The sequence below is a fragment of the Manis javanica genome, chromosome 17, assembly GCF_040802235.1.
Source record: "Manis javanica isolate MJ-LG chromosome 17, MJ_LKY, whole genome shotgun sequence".
NCBI classification, from domain to species: Eukaryota; Metazoa; Chordata; class Mammalia; order Pholidota; family Manidae; genus Manis; species Manis javanica.
The window spans coordinates 18,616,508-18,627,159 of NC_133172.1; the positions used below are offsets into that span (position 1 = coordinate 18,616,508).

The 10,652-nt window shown below is 46.8% G+C and overlaps 1 protein-coding gene across 3 annotated transcripts; it reads left to right on the forward strand.

Moving 5' to 3' along the window:
* Positions 1-1,552: 1,552 nt before the first annotated feature.
* ZNF792 (zinc finger protein 792) lies at positions 1,553-10,312 on the forward strand. Of its 3 annotated transcripts, none has more exons than XM_073226250.1 (4): positions 1,553-2,070; positions 5,083-5,209; positions 5,743-5,865; positions 6,500-10,312. In XM_073226250.1, the coding sequence occupies exons 1-4, from the start codon at positions 2,056-2,058 to the stop codon at positions 8,116-8,118; spliced, it is 1,884 nt and encodes a 627-aa protein (XP_073082351.1). In that variant the 5' UTR covers positions 1,553-2,055; the 3' UTR covers positions 8,119-10,312. The 3 variants fall into 3 exon arrangements, with proteins under 3 accessions (XP_073082351.1, XP_073082352.1, XP_073082353.1); XM_073226251.1 differs by lacking the exon at positions 1,553-2,070 and adding an exon at positions 2,159-2,577; XM_073226252.1 differs by lacking the exon at positions 1,553-2,070 and adding an exon at positions 3,692-4,429.
* The last annotated feature ends 340 nt before the right edge of the window (positions 10,313-10,652 follow it).

Genomic DNA, 10,652 nt, shown 5'->3' on the forward strand with positions numbered 1-10,652 from the left:
TCGTGTTTCTCTCTGTATTGTCTAATGTTATCAAGAACCTTGCTATGTTAGTTTCACAAGAACCCCTACCCTTGGTATATAGGATCACTCTTGATATCCGACCAGGTTCCTCATCCCTCAACTTCCCCCAAGTGATGTCTGATCATCCTGGCCTGACTTCAGCAAGAATCCTGTTAGGCTGGTTCAGCCAGAAATCTCCCTTGCCCTCAATAATTTCCCATCCACTGATCCCTGACCCTGTTCTTTGGCTCTCAGTCTTCACTTTTCCTTGTTATATTTGGAGTTGGTCCAATCTTTCTCTCCCTCCCTCTCTCTCTCTCACTACAAGCAACTATTGGCTGGTCCCTAAACCCATCATAATTGTGACCCTGAATAAAAGTCTGCCTAGCCGTTATTTAAGTGTATTGAAGAATTTCTTTCTTAATTGCTGAGAATTAGAGATGAGTAATGACATTTATTGTATGTTACAAATTTGAGACCATATCAACTCTACTGTCCACCTATGTCTGAGGGCTTTCAGTCCTGGTGCTCTCAAATGTTGAATCATGTAGTCGCTAAGAATCGGTCATTTAGGCAATAGGCCTACTTGTAGTTTATGAACCTGTCATACAAGATGTGTTTTAAAGAATAAAATAAAACAAACAACCTGTTAACCTTAAAAATAAAGCTATCAGTTATTTTACCAGCAAAATGGGTTTATTTGGGAATGGCAGAGAATTACAATTTGGAACAAGCAAGCAATGGCAAATGCCCATTACCATCACCACTGCACGTCCAGAGAACAAAGGAAATGAGTGCTTTTTTATAAGAGAAAGGGGGAGAGTTGGGGGACTATTCTAAGCAGAGTCCATTGGAGGAAATTCGGAGCCCCACAAGGCTGCTCATTGGCTGAGTTGTAGCAGTCTCTCTGTGGGCAGGCAGAAATTCTTCCCTCCTCCTACTGGATAGTAAAGTAGCCAAAAGAGTATAGGGAGTAAACCGTTGGTCCCTTCCTTCCTATGGGTCTGCAATTGACCAGGAGTTCTAGGGCATGGGGACTCCCTCTCCAGGTCTCCTAATTCCAACAGATAAGGATTCCCTTTATTGATTTTGACAAGCCAAATGGTAAAAGGTGTGTTTTCAAGTAAAAATTATCACTACCAATGCAGCTACTTGCTGCATTAGAGACTCATTGTGTTTCATATTTGGCAAATATCCCATAGTACAGTGCAGAGAGGTGTCTCTGACTTGCACAGCAGTGTTCCTGACTTGTGATGGTAACGATAGCTGTTAAGCATCCAGCAGTAACCATGTGCCCTTAACTACCACAAATTCTGTCGTATTTTTCCCATTTTATTTACTGGAGTTTAATGTGAGTCCCTTTTCTCAAATTGGAGTAGGCTGCCCCCCTTACCGCATGTCTGAATCCCTCTGTTTGGATTGTTGCCAAGAACTTGCCCTTATAACACATTTCCAGGTAATGGCGATGTTACTGGTTTGAAAAGCACTGAATTCACCTTCATTTCCCCTGTGCATCTACGTCGCAGCGTGCCTGCGAGGGGAAGAGGCTCACCTAGAGCCACAGCCGCAGAAATGTGTCTCGCAGGCCTCTGAGTGCAGGCGGGATTTGGCCCCATGAAGACACACGAGTGTCGGGAAAGCCACTCGATAAGAGGAAAAGCACGCGGTGAGGCGCGGCCACTATCACCTTGAAACCAAGAACCACCGAGGGCCTCTCTCCTCCCCGCCAGCCCCGCTGGATGCGGGATGGGGACCCCACACAATAGGGGAAGCTGTGCCTGCGTCATCAGCTGGCGCCACGCCAGTGACAGCCCGGGAGAGTAGCACTTCTAAAGCTCGGAGAAGTTCCTGCGTTTGCGTTCAGCAAGTCACTTCCCCGGGCTGTCAGTGCGACGGGGACCGTGGGGCCCGGGCTGGGCTAATACCACCGCTCGGGCGGCTTTTCCGGCTGGAGTGGGGAGGACGGCGCGGCCGGGGCGCCTACAACGCGGTGCCTGCCGCCTGCGCTGTGCGCTCTCACCCCGGGAGTCAGGCCGGGAGCACCCCGCGGCGCTGATGGAGCCGGCGCAGGTGAGTGACGCGCTCGCGCCCCACTGCCGCCCACAGCCCCACCCTCGCGCGTCTGGTCGGGATACGACAGGAGTGCCTTGTTCTAGACCTTTCGCCTTTCCCAGCTCTCCGCTTTTGAATCTGGGGGCCCTGGAGGGAAGGCACTCCCAGCCTGGGATCCTGAATCCGGGCCAGGGATTATATAGAGCGGTTCCCGTTTCTGGAATCGAATGGGGTGAGGTGAGGAAGGGGTTCCCAGGCACAGGACTCAGCGTGTGCCAATGCCTGGCGGTGAGACTGGGTTAGAAGTGTTTGGAAAGCGGGTGGGCTGAAGTCAACCCTGGAATAGACGGGTGAGGAGCTGGGCCTCCATTCTGAGGGTGCTGGGCGCCACAGGCGGCTTAGAGTAGAGGAGGAAGATGGGCCTCAGGTGCTAACAGGGTCCCAACGGATGGAGAGTGGAAAGCTGACTATGGGGCAAGGGGGCAGCGCAGGGAGCCCAAGGAGTGGGCTACTGCACTAGTCCAGGTGAGTAGCACAGGTGGTTGGAAGCAGAAGTGATTGGGTTCTAGATCAGTCTTTTAAGTCAGGCTGACCAGACTTTCTGATATGGAGGGTGAGAAAGAAAAAGGATGACTCCCTGGCTTTTGGCTTTAGTAGCTGGAAGGATGGCTGAGCCATCCACTGAGATGGGGAAGTTGGTTGTAGAAGGAATTATCAATGGAAAAGCAGAAGTTAGGTTTTGGCCATGGTGAGCACTGATGTCCCAGAGACTTATGGGTGGGATCGAAGCCTGGGCAGCTGAACACAGTTATGGTGTTCTGGAGAGGGTTAGTTAAGGTTATGAGAGACTGAATACACAAGGGACAAAAGCCAGACCATACATAAAAATAGAATTCTCACCCACAACCTGCAGCAACCTGCCCAGGAAACCATTTCTTTATCTACAATAAACAACCCAGGAAGCCAGTCTGCTCTAAATTAGATTTAGGCTTGCAGGAAGCCAGATAGCTATCTCTGGTGACAATCCAGGAAGTTAAACAATGACTTCTGTAACAGCTGGCGCCAAATGGCCAGGGCTTGAATAGTAACAGACATTTCTCATTTTTGTTCCTGCTTCCAACTTAGGCCCAACCAGAGAAAAACAAATATGTACCCCTAACCAATCACATAAGATGACCTGCTTCTAGTTAGCCTGCCCACAACTTCCCCATGCCTACAGCTTCCAGTCAGGACCTACCTGAAGCCTTCCCTTTCTCCACTATAAAGCTCTCCCACTTGTCTGCCTACCTTTGAGTCTGCAAAAACATAAGCAATGATGACGCTCTCCCTTGCTGTAGCAAGCTCAGAGTAAATAGTCTTTGTTTTTCTTTTTTTGGTTGTTTTTTATTTCCATAGGTAGAAACATCCAAAAACGTGGCTCTGGTGTGTGGACAAGGGTGTAGCTGTGTGTCTGATTTAGAAGGGTGAACCTTCAGGTCATGGTGGCAGTGATGTTAGGGGGAAAGAGGCAGGTGGGGCCTGAGAGCCAAGAACAGGGTATTTTGCTTGGGCAACAGGGTTAGTTTGCATGGCATCATAGATGAAGAACAGTAACGGTCATGGAGGTGGTGAGGAGGGGCTGTGTGGGGGAAAGGGGGTTTGGCAGGTGGCCGTGTTTTCTTTGGGGTGTAGGTATCAGTGTTGCTGAGGCCTTGCAGGAGTGGAGGCAAAATCAGTCCTGGGCTGGTGCTTCTTCAACCCTTCATTCACCCTTCTCACCAGGCCCTTGTGTTGACCCTTGCTGGGGCCTGGGGATTTTCATTGGGGTTGGGGAATTAGCTCAAGGGCAAATGGGGTCATCTGGGAGAGAGAGCCACTAGAGCCTGGATGGGTGGGGATAGGAAGACCAGACAGGTTGGCTTTTGAATGAGGTGACTGATGAAGGGACATAGTGTGCAACTAACTGTTAGGGGAGGTCACAAGAGGACCACCAGTTGCCCTGTGAGTTGGACCCCAGAAAATGGGGACCTCTCACCACCACCCCCTTGGAATGTGGGCTCCACCTGCCTTGCCCTCTCCCAGAGACTGCCCCAAGGACATAGCCTTGAGATAGTGATGTGGAATTAAGACCATCTGGACTGTATATGTGACTGAAGCCAGCTAAGGCTTCTGTATAAACTTGAGGATTTGGCAGGTGGGTTGGGAGACCTACTTACCTTGCTGCTGCTTAAAACAAGCCTCGTTATGTGAGTTCCCTTGCTTATTAAACATGCCCCCTGCCAATCTGGAGTTGCCTGTCTCTTTCTTGGGTCTCTCTTTGCCCTCTGCATAAGGAGGCCTGTTTCAGATTGCACCTGGGAAGCTTCTGAGGCAACACAGAGAAAGAAGAGGGCCAAAGGTATCTGATATATATATATGTGGTTCTGGGTGGCTTAGACTGAAGCCAGGAACAGGGCCAGGTGGGGAGACCTTCAAATTAATGGTGGGTGTTGCTCCTGGCAGTGGGCAAGGTCTGGGACAGGACAGGGTGGATCATGGTTGTATTTGCCAAGAACTCTCTGGATGCCAAGTACAGAGTGACGTGGGGGCACATGGAGTTGGCTATGATGTTGGCTGAGATGGGCAGAGAGAACAGTTACAATGGGGATTAAGTGGTTAGGTCCAGAGTTTGGGGAGGCACAGCCCAAAAAGTGATGTGCACGTGAGGAGCACACTGTTGGCCCCAGGGCTCCAGTGCTGGAGATTAAGGGAAAAGATTATTTTCATCTGGGAGGCAAGACATTGGTGACACTATGAGAGGGGCACACAGACGAGGGGGTGGGCCCTGCCCTTGAAGCCCAGAACTGAGCTGCTGTCTCTCTGCCTTCCTGCCTGCCGACGCTGTGGGGTGATACAGTGCTCATGAGGCATGAGCAAAGAGCAAGTGCCAAAGGAATGAAGGCCTGGGGTCTCCTCTGAGTTGGGGAGCTGGGGAGAAGTCTGAGTACAGGACAGACAGGGAGTCCTGAGGAGAGAAAGTGATCATGGACTGAATTGTTTCCATTGTGGCAGGGCTGTGTGACCTTTGAGGACGTGACCATTTACTTCTCCCAAGAGGAGTGGGGACTCCTCGATGAGGCTCAGAGACTTCTGTACTGCGATGTGATGCTGGAGAACTTTGCACTTATAGCCTCTCTGGGTAAGGCCTTCACACCCACCCTGGTGTCCTGAGCTCATTTCTGCCTGTCCCCTTTTCCCAAGGGGCAGCTCTTGGTTTCTCATGGCCAGACCATGGGCACTACTTCCTGCCCCACTTTCCTGTGTATGTGTTGTGGGCTCAGGGCTAAGCTGGGTGCAGTGTCCCACCCTCTCCCTGAGCAGCCACAACCCCACTGCCCAGTAGCCTTGCGGGGAAGGGGCCAGGAAGGAGTCTTGCCCAGTGGATCTGATCTGGCTCAGCTACTCCCCTCCTGGGTGAGCATGCAGATCTATGCACCCATGCAGATCTATGACCATTCTGTTCTCCTTTTCTGTAGCCAACATTTCCGAAGACCTAAATACCAGGAATTCTAGGCCCTGATATAGTAACTACTTGCTGTGACTACTGGATGTTCCTGCCAGATCTCCCTTATATGTTCTTTTTGTAATATCTCATTTTCTTTCCTGCACTCTATTGTGGGGTAGTTCACCTGGGCAAGTGCTGGCCACTCACCTGCTCTGTCTTTTCCTTAGGACTTACATCTTTCAGGTCTCATGTAGTTGCCCAGTTGGAGATGGGGGCAAAACCCTGGGTGCCTGACCAAGTGGACATGACTTCAGCCATGGCAAGAGGGGCATATAATAGGCCTGGCTGTGGTAAGTGGGAGATGGGGGAGCATATGACATCACTACTATCTTCAAGTCATATCTGCAACTTTTCTCATTTTCATCATTGTTTTGGTTGCCAAAGCCAATGACTATCTCTTTCCTACCTTTTCTTTTCCATTCTTGATACATTGCCCACTTAACATTTTTACTTGACTTGGGGCACTCTGTGCCTGGCCCTTCTCGTCTCCATGTCTGTTTTCACAGCTCTCTTTCTGTGGCACTTACTATGTTGTGAGATGTGCACATTCCCTTTCATAGTCCTTGAACACCAGCTACCCAGTTGCGATCAATTTTCCTGGATCTGGACACCCTCTTCTGCACAGGCTCATGTGTTACTAGCAGCCAGTGCCCTGCTGAAAAGCCTTCATAGAGAAGTGAGTTGGAGATCCTGCCCTTCGACCCAGTGCTGTACCCCATCCTTGTCCTTGGTCCCTATAAGGCCTCTCGAGTTTTATGACCTTACCAGGCACAGTACTGCAGAGCAGACTATTCCCTACCCTGACCTCAGGCTCATCTTGCCAACAATCACATGGATTCATTCTTGTCAGACATACATTTGTGATGTTTTTTTTTCCTTTTGTCAGAGTTAACATGAACTTCACCAGCATTTCTCTGTTTTCAGATTTTTGCTATGGACTGGAAAGTGAGGGATCATGTTCTCAGAATAGTGTTTCTGTGGAAGGAATGTCACAGGACAGGAATTCCAAAGTGGTTCTGTCCACCCAGAAAGATTGCCCCTGTGGCATGTGTGGCCTACCCTTGAAAGACATCTTGCCCCAGGCTGAACACCAGGCAACACATCCCAGGCAACAACCATATGTGTGTGAGGCACATGGGAGAGAGTTTGAGGTCAATGCAAATCTGCCCCAGAAACAGGTGCAGCAGAATGTGGACAAGCCTGTCAGAAGGGATGAGGGAAGGGCCTCACCTGTGAAGAACTGCAGAGACAACTCACCCAATAAACCTTTCACATTCAGGGAGGGTGGGAAGGACTTCATGGGTGGAAAGCCTAGATCTGGCTTTCTCCAGCATCAGATCGCTCATAGTGTGAAGGAGTCTCACCAAAGCACCAAAGGTGTGAATTTTCACAACAAATGTGGTGAGTCTGGGAACACTTTCAGTGACAAACCCATGTTTGTTCAGCTCCAGAGAATCCAACCTGGAGAAAGGCCCTATGAGTGCAGCAGATGCGGGATATTCTTCAGCCATGCTGCTGGCCTTTCTCAACACCAGAGAGATCACAATAGAGGAAAACCTTACGAGTGCTGTGAATGTGGGAAGTTCTTTAGCCAACACTCCAGTCTCATTAAACATCAGAGAGTTCACACTGGAGAAAGCCCACATGTGTGCAGTGAGTGTGGAAAATTCTTTAGCAGAAGCTCCAATCTCATTCAACATAAGAGAGTTCACACAGGGGAAAAGCCTTATGAGTGCAGTGAATGTGGAAAGTTCTTCAGCCAACGCTCCAACCTAATCCATCATAAAAGGATTCATACTGGTAAAAGTGCTCATGAGTGCCATGAATGTGGGAAATCCTTCAACTGCAATTCCAGCCTAATTAAACACTGGAGAGTTCACACTGGTGAAAGACCTTATAAGTGCAACAAGTGTGGGAAATTCTTTAGCCACATTGCCAGTCTCATTCAACATCAGATTGTTCACACTGGTGAACGGCCTTTTGGGTGCAGTGAGTGTGGAAAAGCCTTCAGTCGAAGCTCTGACCTAATGAAACATCAGAGAGTCCACACTGGTGAGCGCCCTTATGAGTGCAGTGAATGTGGGAAATTGTTTAGCCAAAGCTCCAGTCTCAAGAGCCATCGGAGACTTCACACTGGTGAACGGCCTTATCAATGCCCTGAATGTGGGAAATTCTTTAACCAAAGCTCCAGCCTTAGTAACCATCGGAGACTTCACACTGGTGAGCGACCTTATGAGTGCCTTGAATGTGGGAAAACTTTCAGACAAAGGTCTAATCTGAGGCAGCACCAGAAAGTTCACAAACCAGATAGGCCATATAAATGCAGTGAATGTGGAAAAGCCTTCAGCCAAAGGCCTACCCTCATCCGACATCAGAAAATTCACACTAGAGAAAGGAGTGCAGAGAGAGTTCTCCCTCTTTCAATACAAGGACATACACTAGAGATAAGCTCTGAGACTAGTCTTTATGAGGGAGCTATCAGTCAGAAGTTGAACCTTATTCATCCAAATATCCACACTGGTGAGATACCTTATGGATGCTAGATGTGATGGAAGCTTTCTGGAACAAAGTTGCATTTTTTGACCATGGACTCCACCAGAGTTGTGTCATTGCTAGTGTTTGTGGCAAAAGCCATCTCAGCTGTACCTACTGGCAGGTTTCCAGTGTCAGCCACTCCCTGTGCTCAGAGAAAGCAGAACCCTGCTCTCTTTCCAGGAGGGAACTGTGAGTAGCCTAAGGCCAAAGGAAGATGTCATTCCCTCCTATGACTGGTCTAGCTGTGGACATGACCCATCTTTGCCCACGAAGACCTGAGCTTGGTTCTGCTAACAGCCTTCAGAGGATTTCCCTTTTTCAAGGATGTTGATCTTATGATGGTTTTATCCAGCCTCCACATTACCCATTTCATCAACTACTTACTTTACATTGCTCTGGTTTGGGTGATAAGGGCCTTACTGATAAAGCCACCTTTTATCTTCTGGGTTCTGATCACTGTGTTCTGTGGGTTGAGAACAGAATTAAGGTCTACCAAACTAAAGGGGTCTCCAAATTTATTGCCTCTGAGGGAATGGGAGGATGGCAGAGAAAGCTCCCAGTCCAGATTTGACCTCATTTGCATTGTTACACAAGGACTCCTGGGAAGCTTGTAGGCCTTTGTGACCCTAATGTGTGAACGGCATGAGTTTTTGTAGACCAGAGATTGCGCTGAGGAAGGGGCAATGGTGAAAACCTCCAGTGCATATGGGAGCAGTGTGTACTGGGCCCCTTGTTTTCAGGGGTTGCTTCATATTCCCTAGCACTGTTGAGCAGACACTGTTTACCTGGCACCTGCAAAGGAGCCATATTCCTTGCAGTCTAACATCTAGTACACAGGTGTTTCTAACTGTAAGACTTACTGGGCCCAGTTGGGATTACGATTTGTACAGAAATAGTGGGGATGATAATAGGGAGTAGGTGAGACTGAAGAAAATAAGGAGTGTGCCTGTTCTAAAGGTACATCCACAAATGTGCCCTTGAATGTGACTCTGCAGGATTCAGACCTTGCAGAAATTCTCAGCACCTCCCAACCTCTCCTATGCCTAAGGTCACTGGCAGAGCAAATAATCTGGATTTACTGCAGTATCTCTGCACTATTCGTTATCAAAGCCATTGCTACATTGGTAAGAAAATGGGAAGTGAGAGAAGGTGGATCCTGTACTCTGGGGATATAGCATTTATGACAGCCAGACATTTTTTTCCTGCTAAAGCATGAGGAGTCAATATTGGGATGCTGAAACTTCTAGTTTTCTAAAAGGAGTGGGAGATTTTTATGTACAAGTTCTTTTAATGTTTTATTGTCATGCAATAATTGAACATATTTGATGTATGCCATTTGACAAGTTTTAAAATATGTACGCACTCAGGGAATAAACACCATAATGAACCTGTTCACCCACAAAGCTACCTCTTGCCTCTTTGCTATCCCTCCTTTCCTTCTCTGATATTTTTTTTTACTATAGATTTGTTTCCCTTTCCTACAATTTTATACAATTGGAATCATACAATATTTATAATCTATTTTTGGTCTACTTTCTTTCATACAGCATATTTGAGAATCATCCATGCTGTATGCATGAATAGCTTGTTCCTTCTACTGCTGAGTAGTTCTCTTGAATGAATTCATCACATTTTTTTATGGTTTATTTTTTAAATTAAAAAGAAAAGCCAGGAAAATACACATAGGACATACCTCTTAGCCATCTTTAAGTGTTCAGGTCAGTGGTATTAAGTACATTCATGTTGTGTAACCATCACCACCATTCATATTAGAGCTCTTTTCATTTTACAAATTTGAAACCACACCCATTAAAAAATAACTCCCAATTCCCCACTCCCTCAAGCCTTCCAAAGCCACCATTCTACTTTGTTTCTATTAATTTGACTATGTACTTCATATAAATGATGTCATATGATATTTGTCTTTTTGTGATCGGCTTATTTCACTTTGAATAATGTCAAGTTTCATCTGTGTTGAAGCATGCTTCAGAATTTCCTTCCTTTTTAAAGCTGAATAATAATATGCCACTGTCTGTATATGCTGTATTTTGTTTATCCATTTATCCATTAATGGATACTTGATTTACTTAGGCCTTTTGGCTATTGTGAATAATGCTGCTATGAACATGGGTGTACAACTGTTTCTTTAAGACTCTACTTTCTATTCTTTTGGGTATATACCTTTAAGTGGAATTACTTCATCATGGAAATTACATTTAGTTTTTTGAAGAGCCTCCATACTGTTTTCTTTAATAGCTATATAGTTTTACGTTCCCATCAACAGGATAGAAGGGTTCTAATTTTTCTACACCCTCATCAACACTTGTTTTTCTGGTTTTTAGGATAGTATCTATTCTGATGGTGTGAAATGGTATCTCATTGTGATTTTTATTTGCATTTGCCTAATGATTCATGATGATGGTCATTGTTTCTGTGTGCTTATTGGTCATTTGTATATCATCTTTAGAGAAATGCCCATTATTGAATTGGGTTACTTTTGTTGTTGTTGAGTTTTAGTTCTCTATATTATAATTCTGGATAT

Excerpts from the sequence above, each read along its gene's own strand:
- ZNF792 (XM_073226250.1), top strand. Across the intron at positions 5,210-5,742 it reads TGCACTTATAGCCTCTCTGG|GACTTACATCTTTCAGGTCT; the intron begins GTAAGGCCTTCA and ends TCTTTTCCTTAG. Across the intron at positions 5,866-6,499 it reads ATATAATAGGCCTGGCTGTG|ATTTTTGCTATGGACTGGAA; the intron begins GTAAGTGGGAGA and ends CTCTGTTTTCAG.